A 23,642-nucleotide genomic window follows, 5' to 3' on the forward strand; every position below is an offset into this window, starting at 1 on the left:
CTGGTCCCACTCTGCCCCTAATGGGAAAGTGCATCTTTCCGTGGATTAAGCTTGGAATTAGGCGGAGGCTTCGTGCCCCCCAACAGACCCCCCCCCCCCAGCAACCTGGCCCTCACTGTCATTCCCCATCTCAGCACATGCAGTACACACTCTGTCCCTGGGCAGCTGAGGCTTTCCAGGCCTGTGGAGCTGGGGTGGATCCCCAGCAGCTCACAGGAGGAAGTTTCTAACCCCATGACGTTTGCTCAGAGGCAGCCGCTCATGTGGGTGACAGGCCCCATGTGGACTGGCTGCTGGATGGGGTCCCTGGCTTTTGCTGCTTCACCGAGGCCCCAACCATCTGGTTTGCCTCTGGTGTGGAGAAACCTTTCCTCGGGAAGTTGCTTCAAGCAGGACAGCTACAAACGGGGCATGCATAGTAACTGCTTGGTAATCCACTTTTCTGTAACAAACATTTCTCAACAGTATGCTCTTTGGCCAATTCACATGAACTATAAATGGTTATTTTCTTTAAAAATAATTTTGTCCAGTTTTATTTCTGCTTTTTGGAGAGGGAATCTATCAGACTCCTGTGCTTGCCATTCTTGCGGTCCCACCTAAAGGGGTTTGAAATATACTTTGTTCAAAAAATTTCTGGAAGCATTATTGGGCAAAATTGTTCTTGACTACATTTTAAAAATATCTAAAAACGTATAACAACTAGGGAAGAGGGAAGCTAATTCTTGGTGCCAGTTTGAAGAGGAATTTACAATAACTAAAGATGGATATGGTAGTAAAATGAGGCCTGAGGCCCTACACCTGTTGCCTTCTGAAACAGCTGACCTCCTGGCTAGCAAGGAGAGGCGAGGGCTCCATTTCTGAATGCTTCAAACTCAGGAACGTTGCAACTGCAGCAAGGAGGTTGCACGGCTAATATTCCGCTCAAGTAAAATATCAAGTGTTGAATTTAGAGTCTTGATGTGAAAACACTAATAAGACATTATTTAGTTGTTTTCACACCACCCTCTGTGAACTTTGATATTTACCTGAAAGTATTTCACTACACAGCTTCCCAGCAGTGCACTGTACTTTCAAAACTCGTGCGTATAACCACACAGAAAAGCAGGATTTGGAGCAACACCACTGTTATTGGACCATTTCTAAGTATATGTGTTCGGGATAATCCAGCACGATGCTTTTAATTAATGCCATTCTGATCTTATGGATTTCCACTGTTGGGGGGCAAGGTAAGTTGAAAACATGAAAACATGTGAATATTTAGTTCCTTTCTCATATATGTGTGTGTTGGGGGTGTGTGTGTGTGTGTGTGTGTGTGTGCATGTTTTAAAATGAATAAATAGGTAAGAACATTTTGGATAAAGGCTTGTAATTTAATCTATTTTATCAAAATGTTTTCATACATGAAAATAAGAGAAAATAGGATGAAACAAGTCTTCTCTGTTCTCTAAGTTCCTACATACGAATAGCCACCAACTACAACATTTGGAGGGGAATAACAGGATGAAAAAGCTGCATATAATGAAATCGAAAGCACCAAGTACCAGTTGTAATTCTCCATAAACTCTACAATGCCACTGACCAGAAAAACCATCCCAAGAAAATCTGGACCCCTTCAAAATGTCTGCATTTTCATAGGTTTGTTAACTGAAGATTTAAATATCACTAAACCAGGAACTTCCTTTTTCAATCTAATTGTCATTCAACAAAGGGAAATCTCTATTAGTAAAACAGGACTGTATATCCTAATTTTTGTGTATGATGTGCCAGTGAAATGTCAATGAGTTATTTTCTTTTTGCTGTTGTTGCTATTTGCTTTTTCTGAGCTCTTCAGGAAATGTTGGAAGTGGAAGAGAATTGCACATCATTTCTTTTTTAAAACTATAGAAAATAAAAATAAAAATAAAAAAATAAAACTATAAGTCATGTCTTACAATATTTTAAAAATGGTTTCATCTTATTTCATGTTAAAATTAAAAAATCATCATATCCAAATAATGGTAAGCAAGCCTCTAACAAGATCCAGGACAGCTGATTAGACCACGTGTGGAAGTAGAGTTTCAGTCCTGTGTTTTATTGTTTGATTTCCAGGAATTTATTTTGCTATTTTATTGCTTGCTAATTTTTGCCTGTAATGAACATTCTTTGGGGGAACTTTCTCTTTAGCCCTAACATAAGAGAAAAAATGGAAGCAATAAAAATGCTTTACTTTTAAGAGCCACCCTCATAAGAGTTCCAAAGCCTTATTTCTATGGACTTGAAACTCCTTTTGTTTGTTACTACTTTTAGCATTGAGATACAATCACAGGAGAGCAGTTAGCTAATGGGGTTAAAAGTACAACAACAGGCAGATAGTCTCAATTAAAAATACCAAATTCTCTGGTTACTCAACAGCCTCACTGAAGAACTATATAGATGGGTGTATTTGATATATTTCTTTTAACCTGTGTGTCTGGTATATATTGTTTTAAACAATATATCTAACACCTGTTAGAGATGGCATTAAGAGAGGGTTTCTAAATGGGGAACGCAGAGGAAAATAAGTGTAAAATGTGAGAATAATATGTAGAATTTTTAACGACTCATAGCCCAGAAAAAGATATTCAAACTTCCAGCTAGTCTTCTGGAGAACCTTCGGTGGAGCTCTGTGCAAAAGTTGTATAGATGCTAAATGACCTGTAAGTCTGTGTTGCTCTTAGATGCCAGTTGAGAAACTGGCCCCAAAGCAAAAGCAGCTTATTAAAGTCAACCTCATATAAAAATTCCGCATGCTCTCCATAGTGAATATCCGTTGAGCAATATTACACTGCACGCTGCAGCAAAAAAGCTCAAAAGTAAATGAGAACTCCGTGCCTCACTACAGCTTCGAGTGTCCTTGGAGGAAACCAAAACATGTCAATAGATGACAAGACTATGTGTGTGCATTTGTGTATATAGATGCAATGTGTGCACATATATATGTACATGTGATATACGTGTGTGTATCTAAGGGCGTGGATTTATTTCACAGGGAATGTGGTCATAAGCTTTTATCAGGATGTGGAGACAGCAGACATCGTCTCCTACTGGATTTTGGAGGGGCTGACCGGCTAAGGGAGGCCTGCCAAGAGAAGTCAACTTTCGGAGCTAGCGGGCCTCCGTGTGCACAATAAATATTGCTAAATGTTGTTGCAGAATGAGCTTTCAAGGGTTGGTAGGAGAAGGGCAGAGAATGGAGGTGGTTATTCTGGGCAGCAAAGTGTATGTGGGTAGAAATGCTATCATTTGGGCGAGGCCAAAGCATACCTGGAAACAGAATGAGGAGTGGTATGACTATCAACATTGTAGGTGAGGGGCTTTTCCTCTGAATCTTCTCCAGAACTACCACGTGTCAAGTTGTTATGGGGTGGGGGACTTCAGGTTTCACAGGTTAAACACCACAGGAGTCACTGGTGTGACATTCTGTGCCACCTGCTGGAAAGTCACCTCTAGACAGATGCAGGAGGGAATTTTCCGAGTTAACTGGTCTGTGAGCTGAATTTCTGGAAGTGGTTTTCTTTATTTACCTAAGGCAAAACCAAAATTGCTTCATCCTCATGGCACCGGGAGGAACCTGACAACACAGAGGCTGAATCAGAATAGAGAAAGGAAAGGCCTTGGAGGCCCCGCACGATTCTGTCCCTGCCTGCCCGGCGCGCGGTGTGGACCAGTGAGGGTTGCTGCTCCCCTTGGCCACCGGTTATGGATCGCTGTGTGGCATTTTCCTTCTCGAAGATACTGCAGAAGAGATTTTACTCCACATGACTCCAAACCCTACATTTCATGTAGACACTAGGCTTTTCAAATACGCGTGTCCTCTTAATCAGAGATCATTTTTTGTCTTCTCCTGATTAGTACACCGGAGAGCACATAAGGTAAAGGAATTTGAGCTAGATGAAAGGAAAAAAAAAATCAATGAGATGATTAAAATAGGACTTAATGATTCACTGATGTAGGTTAATTCTACCGTTTTATTTTTTGCAGGGCCTTTCCATTGCAATTTTCCAAAAATAAACCACGGAATTATATATGGGAGAGAGGACTCTGAGGCGTTTTCCCCAGTTCCTGTTGGGACAATTTATTACTATTCTTGTGAATATAATTTTGCATCTCCTTCTCGATCCTTTTGGACTCGCATAATGTGCACAGAGGAAGGATGGTCACCAACACCCAAGTGTCTTAGTGAGTAAATGGCCTATCAGTAGATGTGGCCGTGTCATTGAGTAGCTAGACATGTGCCAGATGGGATGTCAGGCTCTTGGCCCACCAGCACAGGGGATCAGGACTAGCCGGTGAAGAGAGTGTCCTTTCTTGAGGAGCCTTTTCTGAAAACTAATTGAAAAATATGTGACCTTTCTTGCATTACCTAGAAGTGCTTTAAACATTTTAATTTTAAAAACTGATGATCTATATACTTGACTATTCATGTGTAACACCTAATATTTGCTTAGGATCGGCCTAGTCATATTTTTCCTTTAAAACAAGTCTCTTTACATGCACATCCTGTTTTGAAACTTACCATTCTCTTGAATATTGTGAAGATGGTGTGAGTGTAAATATTTTTGCTGTCGTATTTTCCAAAAAATACGACAAAAAAATCATTCTTATAATGATGTCTGTATTGATTCTCAATGAATGTGAAAAGTGGACTCAGGAGAGAATAGATATATTAAGAAAAAAAGCAATGGAGGGGCACCTGGGTGGCTCAGCCGGTTAAGCATGTGACTCTTGATTTCGGCTCAGGTCATGACCTTAGGGTCCCGCGATCAAGCCCTGAGTCTGGCTCTGCGCTCAGTGGGGAGTCTGCTGGAGAGTCTCTCTCCCTCTACTCCACTCCCCTCTCTCTTGCTCTCAAATAAATAAATAAAATCTTAAAAAAGGAAAAGAAAAAGACAATGGGAGGCAGAAAATATGAGCCAACAAAGGAGACAGTAATGATCTTTCTCCTTCTGTTTTGGAAACACTTATGAGAATTAAGAGAGAAATGGAGATACTAAAATCTAATCTTGTACCTAGAAAAGTTTATAAAAATAAAATAATTTCTATAAAAACCGTAGAACAGAATGAAATGTTAATTTACTTCCATCTCAGAAATATGTGAGTATATTTCATATAGTAAATGTCATCATATATAGCAGCATGACCAAAATTCTTTAGAAATTTTGTTTTATACCTGATTTCAGTTTTGTAAGTTTGCCATTCTTTTAAAAATATTATAAAAAGCAAATTTAATTTTTTTCTCTTTTTACCACTTCCATCTTGTACATTAAACAATTTTTGGTTCTTAGGACTGTGTTTCTTTCCTTCTGTGGAAAATGGTTATTCTGCATCTTCAGGACAAACACACCTGGAAGGTGACATTGTACAAATTATCTGTGATGTTGGCTACAGCCTTCCTTATAATGATGATACCATTACATGTTTGGAGAATGGTTGGTCTCCTCCTCCCAAATGCAACTCCACCAGTAAGTAAAATGCTGTCCTGTCACATCCTGACATGTGATGTGATTTTTAAAAAAAATATATCTATTGTCAGGAGTTAAATGTAGATTTCACTACTTGCTTTTATGTTTACACATTTATTTTTCAGTTCCAACTGAGTCTGATAGATATAAAATAACATAGTTTACCTGCCTACACAAATCCAATGTGTGCAAGAGAAATATTAGACAACACAAACATTTTGAAGGCAGTCCCTTTATGTTAAAGTAACATCCACTTATCGTGTACATGAAAATTATGTTAGTTGGAAATAAACTTTATTTAAAATGAGTATTAAACTGAAAATAGAGTATTTAAGTGAACATAAGTCCAATCCTAGTTAAAAAGGCCTTATGACTAAGATAGTTTTTTATGGTTTTTTTAATGTGTGTATATTAAATTCTTAGGCTTAATTTGATAACAATCAGTTTCTATGTTTAAAATATTTTGTACCTGTGAATGTTATTTGCCAGTGGCTTAGAATTTGGAAAACACCTCCTTTGAGTTGATGATGGCATCTCCGAGACCTGTGTGAACACTTGGAGTTCTTCATGTTTTCAAATCCCTAGCAATCATTCTTAAGCCAGTTCGTGGAATTCTAGCCCACGCTTGCACAGCTTAGTACTCAACCAAAGACTCAAGAACCCTCTTAAGAAGACTTCTCTAGCTCTTTCTCATCATAATACCCTCTCTCTGTTACTCTGCCCTGTAAATTCCAGCCACCATGGTCTCCAATACTGCGATCTGTCTTCTCAATTCAGGAAGACCATGGCTTCTCCCTCCCTGCCACAGAGTCTGGAAAGTGCTCTCCAAAGCTGAAACAGTCGTAGACTGTGCTTTGGAGTTTGAATGATTTTTCCCCTTTTCTTGGTCATTACAGACTTAACTGAGTAGTTTTCAGTTTTTTAGAGATATGTTTTGTACAGTTTTCTAACGTTTTTCTGTTTGGAAGGTATGCTGATGCCAGCTTATCTATCCTCTCAGGAAATGAAGTCTTCTGATATGCCTTTTTTAAAAAAAGGTTATTCACAACTAATATTTAAATTTAAACTTCTAGAAAAGAGAGTTTTTTTAAGCAGCTTGAATGACAATACTTACTCAGTTACCAGTTAGGCCACAATTTCTTTTAATTACAAGGGGCTTAAACATGATTAGTCTTTGCAAAAAAAATTTTAAAAACACGTTTATTGACTTCCTACCTGAAATGTCCAGTGGTGGAACAGGGCTCATGGTTTATAAGGCTTCACTTATGGTATCAAGATTTCATTGTCATCTCCACCTCAAGCACCATCTCTCTTCATTTTGTGGGATGACGGCAATTGTCAGTGCAACAATGGTATTTTAGAGGCCTGACAACTCAGTTGGACCAGTACTAACCCACACAAGCTGGCTCCTGTGTACATTTTGTGAGATTCCATCATTAGCCTTTGAAAAATTCTGTGTATCTAGGTTGAGTTTTGGATCACAAACACCATGGAGAGTCAACGACATTTCAGGGCAACTGGACTCCAGCATGCATTCTGAGAAAAATTACCTCTGTATCCATGAGTAGAGGATCACCTATTTGAGCTAAGGTTACTGATCTACAGGATAAGTATTTTAAACTGTTTAGCTAACAATGATTCAAACTTCATGCTTTTTCCTTAAATCCCTAAACTGTTTCCATCTGTGGTGGAAGCTCTTATTTTCACATTTCTGCATGGCCCAGGCTTTCTGAACAAAGAGTGCTAGCAACCTTTGCTAAAAAATGATTAAACAGCAAACATGCCTTGATGTTAGAGATGGTGTACCCCTCCAGGGTGACTGAGAGACACCTTTCTGGAGCCATCTGCTTATACTTCAGAGTAGTTAAAACCTTCCCCTCTCTCCCCACAAATTTGTCTCTGATCCAGAGAAAAGATCTCTTTTCTTTTCCCTCTTGCGAGGAGGATGGTTCAATGTGCCAGCTGCCCTGTAAAAGCTCTTACTTCAGAGGTTCCTTTCCTATGGCGCAAAGCTACTGCTTGAGCACAATCACATCGGGCTGTCCCTGCATCTGATTAATGGAGTCAGATAGATTATAGATTAGAGCTCAGAGAACTGGCAATATGGATGTTTGTGAATAATAACCTATTTAGTCTCTTGTCTAGAGAACTAATGTTTCCTGTAAGGAGGATGTATTTCCATATACATGTACATATACACACACATTAGGTACTTAACGTACTACCAAGAGAATATATAGTATGCTATAGGTGGTAGATATATAAATAGACAAATTTATATAGTGGAATACTTATATATATTTTTAAATACTGCAGTTCATTTAGGAGTTCTTACATAAGGAGAAAGTACATAAAATAAATATTTACTAAATAATTCACAATGACATTTCCTAAAAGATAATTTATCCATTAGTACATAATGATAAAGGCTTTTGTCCATTTGTTGTATGCTTGGGATAACATTAGAAATAAGACCTTGATTCTGGGTTGCCTGGGTGGCTCAGTGGTTAAGCATCTGACTAGCTCAGGTCATGATCCCAGGGTCCTGGAATCGAGGTTCTGCATGTGGCTCTCTGCAGGGAGCCTGCTCTTCCTCTGCCCATGTCTCTGCCTTTCTCTCTGTGTCTCTCATGAATAAACAAAATCTTTTTAAAAAAGGATCCTGATTCTTAATATGCCTTACAATCTTGTGACATGCCAGTCTTAGTGAATGCCAGAAACAAAAGTAAGAGCAGATGGTTTAATCTCTGACGAGTTGGACTATGAAGGCCATGATGGATATAAGAGCAGAAATGGAAGCACCACAGGCTCCATGGTATGTGGAAAGGATGGCTGATCCCATTTTGTCCACATGCTATGGTAAATACTTTTTGTTCTAGGAAATAAAAGCAATTCTGAATGTATTTCTTTTTAGTAGACTCTATTGAAAGATGTTTCCTAATGAACAGTAATCAAAATTTAACGTGTCTTCACATAGCTTTGAGAGACCAATGTTAAATATCGATATAATAACAGCTCTTTGAAAAGCACTTAACCCACCCAAATAAGGTTGTTTATATGCCACATACATTATAATATTTATGAACAAAATGAAAGCAGTTTTCAGAATACCATGACTGCAAACTGCCAAATAATTCAAAATAGGCAAACATTACCAAAGTTATAGATTGCTATGCGCGCTACAGCAACTCTAGATATTTTAATCCTTTGACTTTCATTCTTTTCCTTATCATTTGATTATTAACTTATAACTTATAATCAGAGCCTTGGTTTTTTGTCTGAGAGCAAATAAACAAAATTGAATTTTGAGTTTCATGGCAAAATTGAGGAGGGGGTATAGGGATAGAGCCCTTGTCCCATACATGCAATATAGTCTGTCCCATTATCAACTTGACTGACCAGTGCACCACATTTGTACAATTGATGAACAATTTGACACATCACAATCACCTGAAGTCTGTAGTTTATATTACAGAGTTCATCCTTGGTGTTGCATAGAGTCTTTGATTTAAATGCAGCACAGAGTGCCTTCAGGTCATGCCAAATCATACCTTTCCTTAAATACGGCTGTACATTTTCCCCCATATATATTAGTTTTCTACTGCTGCTGTCACTAATTAGCACAAACCTAATTACTTAAAACAATACAAAATTATTATCTTATAGTTCTAGAGGTCAGAAGCCCTGAAATCAAGATGTTGAACCACGGTTCCTTCTGGAGCTCCTAGGAAAGAATCTGTTTCTGCCTTTTATAGCTTCTCAAAGGCCTTTGCATTTCTTGGCTCACAGCTCTTCCTCATATCACTTCAACCTCTGTTTCTGTTGTCACCATTCCTGCTTTGCTTCTGACACCCTGCTCCCTTCTGTGAGAAACGTTGTGATTACACTGGGTCTACTGCTACACAAGTAATTCAAAATAATCTCTCCACCTCAAGGTCTTTAACTTAATTGTATCTAAAAAGTCTGTTTTTCCAGGGAAGGTAACATAATTGCAGGCTTCCGGGATTAGGACATGGACCTTTTGGGGAGGCCATTGTTTTGTCTATATTACCACATAATAACCGTTCTTGAATAAATCAACTGAAAAATCCTACATCAGTCAAGATCAATTATTTTCAATAGTTTTTAATCTTTGTAATTGGATTAGAAAGGGAATATAAACAACCAATAAAGAATCGTTACACAAACTTAGCAATAAAATACAGAGATACAGAAGTTCAACTTCTCACTCAACTAAAGCTGAGTGAGTCGCATTCCAGGGGAATATGCACAAGCTGTTTTTAAACTATTAAATTGCTAATAACGATGCATAAAACTGGCTAGTCCAAATAATACTTCTGGGGACCCCTGGGTGGTTCAGCAGTTTAACTTCTGCCTTCCACCCAGGGCGTGATCCTGGAGTCTGGGGATGGGGGCTCCCTGCATGGAGCCTGCTTCTCCCCCTGCCTGTGTTTCTGCCTCTCTCTCTCTCTCTCTCTCTGTGTGTGTGTGTGTCTCTCATGAATAAATAAATAAAATCTTAAAAAAGTAATATTTCTGAGATTTAATTAGAAAACATTTCATCAGATTTTTGTGATATATGCTTGATTTATTATTTGTTTTTTTTTTTTTTAAGATTTTAGTTATTTGAGAGAGAGAGAGAGAGCACACATGTGCATGAGTAAGGAGGAACAGCAGAGAAGGGGAGAGAAGCAGGCTTCCTGCTAAGTGGGAGCCTGAGGTGGGGCTCAATCCCAGGACCTCAAGATCATGACCTGAGCCAAAGGCAGCCACTTCACTGACTGAGCCACCCAGGCGCCCTTGTCATCTATATTTTCACATGTGAATTTCCATATCTAATTTTATAAATGAACCACAAATAACAGATTAAATGAGAAAATACACACATATATTCATTTTAACCTGAATCAGAAGGTATTCATAATGCATTGGTTTTTTAAAAAGATATTAGAGATGTGGTTGGGTATAATGGGAAGATTCAGAACACCTAGAAGCAACTTGGCCATGTGTTTTTTAAAAAGTCTGTATACTAAATACAGTTCCCCATTTGTAAAGTTAGGAATTATTTGCTTTTTAATGTTCCCTCCTACTTAAAATGTACTAGACATATCTTGTTTGGGCCATTCTAGTTATTAACTTTTTTTTTTTTTTTTTTTTTTTTTTTTTTTTTTTTTTTTTTTAAATTTTATTATTTATTTATGATAGTCACAGAGAGAGAGAGAGAGAGGCAGAGACACAGGCAGAGGGAGAAGCAGGCTCCATGCACCGGGAGCCTGACGTGGGATTCGATCCCGGGTCTCCAGGATCGCGCCCTGGGCCAAAGGCAGGCGCTAAACCGCTGCGCCACCCAGGGATCCCCTAGTTATTAACTTTTTAAAGATGCCTATCATTTAATTAAATATGTTGCATTTTAGGGGGCATCTGGGTGGCTCAGTGGTTAAGTGTGGCTGCCTATGGTTCCGGTCGTGATCCCAGGATCCCAGGCTCCTCACAGGGATCCTCCTTCTCCCTCTGCCTGTGTCTCTGCCTCTCTCTCTGTGTCTCTTATGAATAAATAAAATCTTTAAAAAAATATGTTGCATTTTAATTTTTATTACTTGGAAGAATGATTTTCTTGTGATTTGAGTATGAAAACTATTCATGTGCTAGACAAGTTATTAAAATTTATTAATTAAATAAATGAAACAATTTACTTCATAAGTGATTGCTCAGGACTTATTTATTACAGTCCTGAGGATATTGTCATACAAAATTTCAACTTGCTATTCAACACTCTAATTCCTCTAAAGGGGCTTATATATATTTGCTGGGCATAAATAATTTGAGGTTTTTTTGAAAGTAAGAATATAAGTGTCTCTGTGTATGAAGTCCTCTGTTATTTAATAGCATATGTTAAATTTACTTTCACAATGATTATTTCATACATATTTATCTACTTTACTTTTATTTTAGATGTAGAATGTCTTCTTCCAGTTTTAGAAGCAAATGTAGGTGTTTATCCAAGAAGAGTAAGATACAAAACTGGAGAAGTGTTGCAATTTTCCTGTGAACAAGGACTTACAGGAGTTGGACCAGCCTCAGTTCAATGCTATTACTTTGGATGGTCACCTAGTTTTCCAACATGCAAAGGTCAATATTTATTTCAGAACTGATGAAACAACTTATATCAATTTAATATGTGTCTATATATTCTATTGGTCTGATATATATAATCTGACAAACTGCAAAAAAAATGGTGATAGTAGTATTTTAACTGAGGAGGAGAAGAGGTGCTGCTCCATAGATAAGTTATATTCCCTTTATCAAGGGGTTGATTCTACCTCTGTTTTGAAATAGGTAATTGAGTTTTATAGAGCAAATTATAGTAGCTGGGATGAGAAAATGTTAGGGATTTTCACCCAAACTCAATAAAAAATTATGCTTTAAAAATATTGTGTATATTTTATTAAGTAATCAAGAAGTAATCAAATATATGAATTTTTCAATATAAAACAATGATTTATTACTTGCTTCAGATGACATTACTTTTTAAAAATATTAGATAAAATTATTTTATATATTTATAAATATTAACTTATACCATGGTATCATACCACATATTTGATAGCTATTTACTTTTATATGATATCCAGATTATTGAACTATAAAATCTTCAGGGGAACAATATTCTGGTTATAATAACCTGCAAAATATTGGGGGTTGGGACAATCAGAATGTTTACATAAGGAAAGAATGTAAGATGGCACTAAAAATTATTGTTAATTTAAAGAAATGCAGTAAGATGTTTTGTAGATGCAAGTCAATGTCCTTATTTCTTAGGCATTCTGAAGAATTTAGAAGTAAAATCTCACTATATCTATCAGTTACTTTAAATTACTTAGGGGGCGCCTAGGTGGCTCAGTCAGTTAAGCGTCTGCCTTCTGCTCAGGTCATGATCCATCCCAGTGTCCTGGGATAGAGCCCCATGTGGGCTCCCCACTCAATGAGGATTCTGCTTCTCCCTCTGCCCCTCCCCCTGCTCATGCTCTTCCTCTCTCACTCTACGTGTTCTCTGTTAAATAAATAAATCAAATCTTAAATAAATTACTTTGCAAAAAAATTAGGTAAATTGGGCAAAATGTATTCATATATATCCAGGTGATCAAAATACATATTCATTTTTCTTTAACTAGTTCAGAATTGTTTATAATAAAAAGTCAACATTTGAGAAAAAAAATAGCCAATATACTATGTATGCTGTAAAAAAACAAACCTGAAAAAAAAAAAAAGGAATAGTAACATAAGAGTAATTTAGTTCTTGGCCAACCAAAACAGTAACTCCACATTTTGCCAGATTTATAAGACTCTTTAAGCATTATTTAACAGTTTCTTTATGACAGGGCAAGTACAGTCATGTGGTCCACCTCCTCAACTCCTCAATGGCAAAATAAAGGAGGCAAGGAAAGAAGAATACGGACACCGTGAAATGGTGGAATATGATTGCGATCCCTATTTCCTAATGACGGGGCCTAAGACAATACAGTGCATGGATGGACAATGGACAGATTTGCCCACTTGCACTGGTAAATAGATGTTAATGTTTAAACAGAACAGTTTAAACTTTGTACTTATATATAAATATGTATATAAAAAGATTTAAAATATTTTAAAAATAACCAGATCTTTATTACATTTTCTTAGGACAAGCTAAAACATGTGACTACATACCTCACTTTGAGAATGGCTATGCCCAGTTCTCTATCCCTCCCTTTCGACATGGTGTTTCCATGAAGCTGAATTGCAGAAAAACATATACAATGATTGGGAATAATGTAATTACCTGTATTGATGGAATGTGGACTGAACTTCCTACGTGTGTTGGTAAGAATATATTTCTTACTTTTGTATTTGATTGTTTATAATTCTTTAAATCAATAGGTATATTTACACCTGCACATGCTGGTGCCCATCAGGTATTAAATAGTTGGGATGTAAGACACTGAATTGTTTGCTCCTAATTACTTAAGAAAATGAATTATTAAAGATTTTTATTGACCTATGAACACCATGCAAAATTACTGAGATACTAAGGGCTCTGTAAACCAAGAGAGTTTGGGACTTCTGCTTCAGAATAATATCAGATCACTTTTTTTTCTGGGTAGCTACTGCTGTATCCCATCTTCACCATGTGATGGACTATGCCAAACTGATTTTCCTTGGCTTTTGGATAAGCCACGTTCTTTTAAATCTCTGTGCCTTTCCTCATTTGTGTCCTTGCTCTCTTCCTGAATGTCTTTCTCCATTTTAATCACATGTAAAACTATTCACCTTCATGATTCAACTCAAAATTTACTCTGTGGAAAAAAAAATTCACTCTGTGGGTTCATTTTGCACTACTCACACTCTGACCTCAATACTCTAGGAGAACCATATAGTCTCTCCACTGTGCTGTCTGTATATTTATCACATTGTCTTGTACCTAATGGATACTTGTCTTCCCATTTAGATTGTAATGTGCCAGGCCAGGAGCGTCCGTCTGTATTGACCCAATCTTGAATTCACTGCCTAAATAATCGTTCACTTAGGTTTACATAAAGTATTAAGATTCTGTGTCAGTAACTCATTTCATAATTATTTTTGGTTGTTATTCTATAGGTTCCTCTTCCGGTGCACGGTCCACTTGGTATCAGCTTTCTTTTCCTGTCTCACATACTTGCACTCTACCTTCTGTTGGTCTAGACTTTGTCATACACAGAGGAAGTCTGTATAGGCTTTAGTTGACATTTTTAATGTCTCAAAATCCTTTCTCATATCTTTTTTCCTCAGCCTAACCCAGTAGTAGGCCCAGAGAGGTTCTAGATGAGAAGACATTGAGGTACTTTGATTCAAGTTTTGCTTAAAGCTGAAAAAATGGGGAAAAAACAAAGAGAATGTTGTAAAACATCCATGTTCCAGTATTCAGAATTTACATTTTTTATATTATTTGTTTCAAATGCTTTGTAATAGAACAAATCATTTAAATAAAAGCATTGAAGAAAAAGGGAACTATCCATTATCCTATCAACCTTCCAAGGGAAATTCCAATTGAGTAGAATTTGTATTTTCTATTCTACTTTTTAGTATGTGTATATATGTATATATATATACATATAAATATGTATATGTATGTATATGTATATAAATATACATATGTACATATGTATATAAATATGTATATATATGTAAAGTGTGTATACATATATATGTATATATATACACTAAATTAGATATATATTCTTTAAAATGTAGGATGATATTTTTGCATCTTTTCCTAAACTTAAACAAAATTATTGTCTACTTGCAAAATGTTTTTCCTTCAACATTGTAATTTTACTGTGTTATAATCTACCTTAAGAATGTACCTTGTTTTATCACTTTGTTACCCCTATTGGAAATGGAAATTATTTATTTTTGTCCTGATATAAAAGACATACTTCAGTGTTTCCTTAAGTATACATCTACAAGTGGAGTTAATGGACTCAGGCTGTGGATACTTTTGACTTTACAAGGTACTGCCAAATATGTACAGAGGTCTTACTCCTCTTTGTCACCACTTGATATTTTAATATTTTTGAATTGTTGCCAGGTCAATGGGTCAAAATCATTATCTCATATTTAATTTTGCTTTTCTGAATAATAGTAATATTGAGCATCAGTACAGGTATTTGTTGGCGGCTAGGATTTTCTCTTTTATGCAATGAGCATTTTTCTTTTATTTTGTATTTTCTTACTGATTTTAAGATTTATCTGAGTTCTGAATTGAATCTTCTCCTATTGTAAATGTTTTAAACTATTTTTGCTTTATTGTAATATTTCTACGATGTCCTTCTCATTGGAAGCTTGTGTTTAAACTCTTACCAATTTTCCTTTCTTCAATTATATGTGTTTGTGCATACCTTATTGAGGAATCCCTTATTTTTTTAGGTGCATAAAGATGTTCCTTTTTTTAAAGCATTTTGATCTTATTACTAAGATTTATGTCTTTAATATATCTGATATATTGTTATATTAGAGTGCTTTTGTTTGTCTCTATGTGGAAAACTATATCAATACTAAGAGAATTGGCTGTTCTATTTTCTACTAATACTTATTTCCCCATATACCATTACTAGTACCTTATTTATAAATATATCTATTTCTAAATTATCTATCTTGTTCCCTTGACTTGTTTGTCTATTCTTATTCTAATATGGAAAATCATTCTTATTATAACAATATCTGTTACTTATTACTAATTAGAAACATCTTGACTATTCTTAAAAATGCCAAAAACCAAGTACCTTGATAATTTTGATTCTATTTTGTTTGGGATTAGATGAAATTTATAAATTCAGTAGAATTACAATTTTATTTATTATTGACTCTTCCTCTCATGAACATAAATGCTTCAATCTCTTTACTCAGGTCTTATATCAAACATTATTTAAATTATTTCTAAATAAGTTTTTTCCCTAAGTCCTTTGGGATTCTACTGATAAAACAAATGAGATCTATTAATTTATATATTTGAAGAGTTATACTTTCTTTTAAAAATTTTTTTAAAGATTTTATTTATTTGAAAGAGAGAGAGAGAACATGAGTGGGGAGAGGGACAGAGAGAAGCAGACTCCCCCCTGGGCAGGGAGCCCGATATGGGGCTAGGTCCCAGGACCTGAGATCATGACCTGAGCCAAAGGCAGATGCTTAACTGACTGAGCCACCCAGGTGCCCCAAAGTGTTATGTTTTCTATATGCAAGGTTATAATTTAATTTTGAATATTGGTTTTGTTTCCAGCAATCTTGCTAAGTTCCCATATTAGTTCTAATGATGAATTTGGACATTTTATTTTTATAAATAATTACAGTTTAATCTCTTTTATTTTATTGCTTTAGCTCATAAACATACCTCTGCATGCTCCAGAAACAACAACCAAAATAATAGTCATGTAACCTGAGTTCCATTAAGTTCTGGGGTGTTTGGAGTCACCTTTTAGAGAAAGAGTTGGATATAGAACCTAGGAACTAGGCCTGGTCCCTGCTCTTCCTGTGCCTCTAATTCTTTTAACTTGATTCTAGATTTTCTGATTGGCTTGTCTATATGATTCTTCCACAAAAGGAGTGAAATCCATTTCAGATTTTTCTATCAGCTCACCAGCCTGTGTGCTCTGCTCTTTGACCTTGCATTCTAGCAGTCCTTGGGCTTTCAGCCATAATGCATAAGTATTTGCATGCCGCCCCCCCCCAACCATGTCCTCAGATACCATTCTCCTGTGTCCTATCTCCAGCAATTTCAATATATTAAAGCCTTTAGTTTTGAGCTTTAAAGACTAGCAAACTTTCTGCTGCTATTCTTCAAGACTCTAAAGTAGAAAACCCAGAAACACTCTCTTCCCTCATCTCCTAGACTTTTGGATTATCAACTGGCCTACCCACTTCTGGGGATGAAAACTGTAGCTGTTGCAGATACCTGGTCACTGCCCACTCATGATGACCTGCAAGGAGGGAAAGTGTTCCAGTGTTCCAGCCTTAAGAGCCTAGACTCTGTTATAAAAAGGTGTAAATTATAAATGTTCATGGTCAACAATTTTTATATAAGGGGAATACAGGCATCCAATCATTAGCATCACATAAGGAGGGTAAATTTAAAAATTGGAATTATTGGGGAAAAAACACATAAAAGGAGAGAAGTAGCAGAGCAATCTTTGTCTCATTATCCCATCCTCCTTTGACATCCTCAGGAAAAGTTCCACAATGATCTATATATTTATGGACAAAAGGGAAGAATTATGACAATAAAAACCACCTAGACAAGCAAGTGGCTTATTATAAATGCATGTTCTTAGTGTTGTCATCAGGGGATTCTTTCTTTGAGCTTACTTTGACTTATTGAGTCAGGGTCTTTACTAAGCTTCTGAAATGTGGGAGTAATTGAGCCTAAAGGGACATCCAGATTTATCTCTCCTAATACTATACTTCCCACTGCATCACCTCTTTATTATTGAAATGCTTTGAAAACATTTCACATAATTTAGTAGAAAACAATCACGTAAGAATGTCTTTTCATGGCCTTTAAAAATTAGGCTGAATGAAGTTTCATAAGGACTGTCCTCCAGTCAAAACCCTTGATCAGACCAATCCATCTTGCACTCCTATTTCCCAAAAGACTTAGGCATATTTTTCTGTCACTCTAAGATGGAACACAGATTTTTATTTCATTTTTCAATTTTCAACAGCATAGTCTGTGCAATGAAATTAAGAATAGCTTTTTGTGATATTGCTTGAAGGCATCAAATGTAATTTAATTGTACCATTAATATTTAAGATATTTTATTCGAAATAATTGCTAGTTTCTGCTCAATATTCTTATCATGTATGAATATCTTCCTTTTTAAAAAATATCTTCCTTTTTTATAGCAACTGACCAACTTAAGAGTTGCAGGAGGCCAGTGTTTTCTGCAAGAATACTGATGTATCCACATAGGAATAAATTTAATCACAGTACCAGAGTAATTTACAGATGTTTGGGGAAGCCTGGATACAAGCAAACAGTCTGCATAAATGGCCAATGGCATCCTGAACTACACTGCAAAAGTAAGTTTTGTTTTAAAGATTCTGTAGACCTTGTTACATCTTTATCAGAAAATTTCTCTAGTATGTGTTTTTAAATTAAATTATTGTAATATGTAACTTTTTAAAAGATTTTCTTTATTTGAGAGAACAAGAGAGAATATGAGGGAGGGATGGGGAAGGGTGAGAGAGAAAAGAGAAGCAGACTGCCTGCTGAGCAGGGAGCCTGATGTGGGGCTCCATCCCATTACCCCAAGATTATGACCTGAGCTCAAGGCAGACACTCAACCAATTGAGCCACCCAGGTGCTCCAATATGTAATTTTTAAGTTGATGATGAAGTTAGAAACTACTAATAACACCATTTTCAGACAAATATTACCATTTAAAAACACTTGCCTTCTGGTAAGGATGATGGAGTAAATCCATCTTTATTACAATCTCTTGAAATCATAAAAGACAAAAACTGTAAAAATAGAACAAAAAATGAATCTTCAATGACATTAGGAAATAACTAAAACCCAAATGACATTGTGAAGGATAACTAACAGATATTATAAATTCTGGATCAAAAGTAGAAAGTAGGCTGGGAAGAAAAATGATCTGATTAAGAAATTATTTTCCTAAGATTAAGTCTCATATTCCTCAAAGGCTTATTTTCAAATAATTTGAGCAATAGAATTATAAATTACAATTATAAAGTGGGTACCATGTTAAATTAAACCAGGTATAGAGAAGATAGAGTACTTACAGAGAAATGACAATAGAGAAAATAGAGTAACTTCTCACCAACAATATAAGAAGCCAGAATAAACCAAGTAATATCCCCAAAATGCTTAGAGAAAGTAATTGGAAATCAATTGTTTTCTAGAACAAAATTATTTATTGATTACAAAATAAAGACTTTTTAAAAAAGATTTATTTATTTATTCATGAGCAAGAGAGAGAGGCAGAGACACAGGTAGAGAGAGAAGCAAGCTCCCTGCAGGGAGCCCAATGTGGGACTAGATCCCCAGACCCAGGATCAAGCCTGAGCCAAAGGCAGACACTCAACTGCTGAGCCACCCAGGCGTCCCAATAAAGACATTTTTAAACATAGGAAAGATGGAAGAGACTTTATCACTTAAAAACATGCTTTGAAAGAAATCATATAAAATATGTATCAGCAAGATGAAGTATTAATTCTTAACAAAAGAGTGTTATATCATTAGAAATTGTGGGTAAAAAGTAGAATATATTAAATTTAAATAAGCAATAATTTCAAGAAAGTGAGGTGACTAAAACAACTAAAATGTTTTTATTTTTATTAAGCCTCTTTATTCAATATATGTTTATTTTTATATAAAGAAGAAATATTGTTCTGAGAATTTCAAGAATTTTAAAGCCTTTTCTGTGCCCTTGGAATGCCTACTTAAATTTTACTTACTGTGCATTTAGTAATTCTCACAAGTTTCAAATATTAATACCTATAGATCACTTTCTATAACCACAAAGAAATAATATTTCAAAGTAATAATAATATTTATTTACCTCTCTACCCTTCATTTTGTGGAATACTTCCAAATGACTTTATGTTATAGTATTTACAATACTAAGAACAATATGATAATTGTAAGAATATATAGTAAAACCTATGAGATACAACCTATCCAAAATCTGGAGTGACATTCATAGCCTTAAAGAAATAAGTTTGGAGATATCTATCTATCTATCTATCTATCTATCTATCTATCTCCCCAAAAGTTAGGAAAAGTAATTTCCAAATATTATGAGGCAAAATAATAAAAGCAAAAGCAGATGTGAATGCAATAAAATATTTTACTTATAGCTGATCCATGAAATAATACTAATTTTGGAAAAGATTAATAAGCAGACCTGTCTAATCAATTCTACTCTAGTCAAGAAGAATAGTGGGCAGGTCCAAATAGGCATTTCTATAACAAAAAGCAGACAAAAATACAAATATAGGAAAAATAATATAAGAATACAATTTTGAAAATAAGGAAATTAAAAACATAACTGAGAAGGAAAATACCATGAAAAGGGCATTTATAGATCTTGGGGGAAACTCTTTCTGGAGATTTCCCTTATCATGGGGTAGTTGCCTTGACAAAGCTCTACCAGCCCTGGATTTTGAGTCCATTTCTCCATTGGAGTTATTTCGCTCCCCACAATTGACTTTTCAGGGTGAGCCCTTTTAAGACAACCCATATTTAGCCTTTCCCATGGGTTCAATTCTATCCCCTGAGATTTGCAAACAGAGGATATCACCAGGGCAGCCATGTCTTTAGGAGTTTTACCAGACAGACCACTTCAGTTAATCTTAAATTTTAAGTGTGAGTCAGAGACTATTCCCTGTACCATTATATCCTTGGGAAAAGCAGTTGTTTAGAAGCTGCCTACTTTCACTTGGCTTAAGTTGGAGTTTCCCCTTTTCTCTCCCATGATAAAACATATCGAGAGCACTTTTTAAAGAAACTTTCCGTATTGCCTCTTTAAAATTTATTTATTTAGCTCCTCATATTTGTAATACTAGTTAATGGTAGAGGAGTATATTTTATAATCTCTTGGCATGTGCTATAAAGGTTATCATTTTACCTTTTAATTTAATTTATTTTTTGAGAGACAGCACAAGTGGGAATGGGATGGGGATGAAGGGTGGAGGATTAGGGACAGGGAGAGAGAGAGAATCTCATGCAGACTCCATGCTGAGCATAGAGCCTGACATGGGGCTCCATTTCAGGACCCTGAGATCATGATCTGAGCTGAAATAAAGAATCGGTTACCCAACTGATAGCCGGGCACCCCTGTCATCTCACTTTAAATCTTGATATAATTGAATTTGGAAGAATAGGCAAAGGAAATAAGAATATTCTTTTAATACCCTCTATTGTATATACAAACACATATGGATCTCTAAATATCATAGTTCATGAAAAAAGCAAGTTGCCTTATGATATGCTATAGCATAGCCTTTATGAATGCTAAAAATAATTTTACAGACACTAATAATATATTAAATGTAGATTCACATGTATGTGTTTAGAGTAGAAAATAAAAATTGGAAATTACCCATATTTGGTAAGGTAGAAGAAAAAATGATGAAACTAGAATAGCAAAAGTAACTTTATTATAACTATTGAATTTAGTTTCTTTTATTAAGAAAAGGGAGAAGACAATGTTACTTATACCCTGAAAACAAGAAAAATCCAGATAAACTATAAAATTATAGTTTTTAAAAACCAGTCCATCAGAGAGCTAAGAAACAAATGAATGAAATTCCAGGCAATAATATTCTCTCCAAGGAAAAAAGAAAGTCACGTTGCTGCTTTCATCCCTCCTGGAACAGTGGGAGGATGAAAAAGCCATCAGAAACATAAAATAAGTAAAATAGCAGAGTTTTACAAGAATATTTACAAGTGGAATGAAGGCTGACATGACTCTTAAAATTTCTAACAGCCAGGAAACAAAATACATGTGTCATTCTTTTCTGAGTGCCCTGTTAACATCTAAAATTGAAATAAGGCATCCAAGATGTCTGTCTCCCCTCACCATCAACGTTGAGATGACTTCAGAATGCTCACTTCTCTTACCCTTGAGTTCTCTTTGGAGTCCTGAGTTCCCTTTCCATATAGTTCTTGGTCAGGTTCTTCATCATGACAAAATTTACACAAAAAATCTTGGAAAAAAGGCAGTGGAATTATTGTTTTATTGCTGCCTTAAAAATCTCAGAATTTTTTGTGTAAATTTCTTCAGTTCCTGACAGGCCCCTTCTCCTTTCTAGTCTACTCATGCCCTTATCGCCATTTGGGGAAAAAAATGACCAAAACAATATATCCTCCCACTCTCACTCCCCATGATGCTTTATGTTTGTCTGAGAGAGCTACTTAGGTGAATCTGGAATAAGACATACCTACCTATATGGAGAAGCAACAGCTTTAAAAACAAAAAAAAACACACCTCTGTGGTACTTCATATCATGTACATTAAAAAATATTCTGTATCATTGATTTAACATTAGAAGCTAAATATGTTTGCATATTAGATAAAGCAGTACATAATGTTCCATTCCTCTGTTGCTAGCTGTCAGATTACTGATAATTTTTAATACTAAAAATGCTATAGTATTTAGAACACATTAACAGTGGTATTTAGGATACCCTAAATCTCAATATGAGCTAGATAAAAATTAAAAAATTGATTTATTGCATTAACTTGATTTTCTTAAAGGTTGTATTTGTAGATAATAAAATCATATTTCCAGAGTGAGCTAGAAAAATGAGAAGGAGGCCTCCTGAAAATTGAGAGAAGAGTTTAATAACAATTTTGGGAAGAAATGATAGGTACCTGGAAGAGATTAGGTGAGGAGAATATCAAGTGGCAAATATTTGTCACACAAATTGCCATTCTTTTTTAAAATAAATTTATTTTTTATTGGTGTTCAATTTGCCAACATACAGAATAACACCCAGTGCTCATTCCCTCAAGTGCCCCCCTCAGTGCCTGTCACCCAGTCAGCCCCACCCCCCGCCCACCTCCCCCTTCCACCACTCCTAGTTCGTTTCCCAGAGTTAGGAGTCTTTCATGTTGCCAGACTTATTCTTAAGAAAGACAATAAAGTCCTTCATTTTACAATTCAGGAATACAAGGCCCCAAGAAATCACTTGGTCAAAATCAAGACTGGAACTTCTTTCTAGGTTCTTCTGTCAGTGTTGTTTCAACTACACTCTCTATACTAGGTTGAAATTACAGACGTAATTACAGATGTTTGAGATGTTTGAGATTACAGAGGTCAACCTCCCTATTCCCCTGCACTGAGATTTCTAGGAGATGGACAGCAGGTGGTTTCTGACTCCCAAGATTGGCATCACAGAGCCTGATGCTCTTTTAAGAGTCTTGATGAAATCCAACAAGTATTCATCCTTGTGATTTTGTATTTAAATAAAAATATTTGAATATCGGGATGCCTGGGTGGCTCAGTGGTTGAATGTCTGCCTTCGGCTCAGGGCGTGATCCCAGGCCCAGGGATTGGGTCCGCATTGGGCTCCCTGAGGGGAGCCTGTTTCTCCCTCTGCCTAAGTCTCTGCTTCTCTCTCTGTCTCTTATGAATAAATAAATAAAATCTTTAAAAAATATTTGAATATCTAAACAGAAATTAATAAATGACACTACAAAATTTCTCAGCAAAGAGGAAATGAGACACTGAAGTAGGACATTTTCTACATAATAAACTGCTCATCTATTTATCGAATGTATCTAACCTTCTTTTCATGTGCTTTCCATAGCTTGTCTTCTAGCCTGTGAATCAGACTTCATTAACTGAAAATGTACAATAACAGTAATATCAAGCTCATTTTTTTTAAGATTTACTTATTTGAGAGACAGGGTGCGCACAGGTGGAAAGGACAGAGGGAAAGGGAGAGAGGGAATCCTAAGCCAACTCTATGCTGAGAGGGGAGCCTGACATGGAGCTTGATCTCATGACCTTTAGATCACGACCTAGCCCAAACTGAGGTGGATACTTAACCACTGTACCACCCAGGTGCCCCAATGTCAGGCTAATCTTTACCTCAGTAAGTTACTGAGCCAAAACAGATCT

The 23,642-nt window shown here is 35.9% G+C and overlaps 1 protein-coding gene across 1 annotated transcript in view; it reads left to right on the plus strand.

Moving 5' to 3' along the window:
- Positions 1-1,049: 1,049 nt before the first annotated feature.
- Positions 1,050-23,642, plus strand: part of CFHR5 (complement factor H related 5) — a 30,572-nt gene continuing 7,979 nt past the window's right edge. The window contains exons 1-7 of the mRNA XM_072831278.1: positions 1,050-1,226; positions 4,000-4,197; positions 5,304-5,480; positions 11,433-11,609; positions 12,860-13,042; positions 13,161-13,340; positions 17,892-18,068. Coding sequence (XP_072687379.1) covers positions 1,172-1,226; positions 4,000-4,197; positions 5,304-5,480; positions 11,433-11,609; positions 12,860-13,042; positions 13,161-13,340; positions 17,892-18,068 — 1,147 coding nt within the window. The 5' untranslated portion in view covers positions 1,050-1,171. The remainder of the gene's footprint in view (positions 1,227-3,999; positions 4,198-5,303; positions 5,481-11,432; positions 11,610-12,859; positions 13,043-13,160; positions 13,341-17,891; positions 18,069-23,642) is intronic.

This window comes from Canis lupus, chromosome 6 (genome assembly GCF_048164855.1).
Source record: "Canis lupus baileyi chromosome 6, mCanLup2.hap1, whole genome shotgun sequence".
In the NCBI taxonomy this organism is placed as follows: domain Eukaryota; kingdom Metazoa; phylum Chordata; class Mammalia; order Carnivora; family Canidae; genus Canis; species Canis lupus.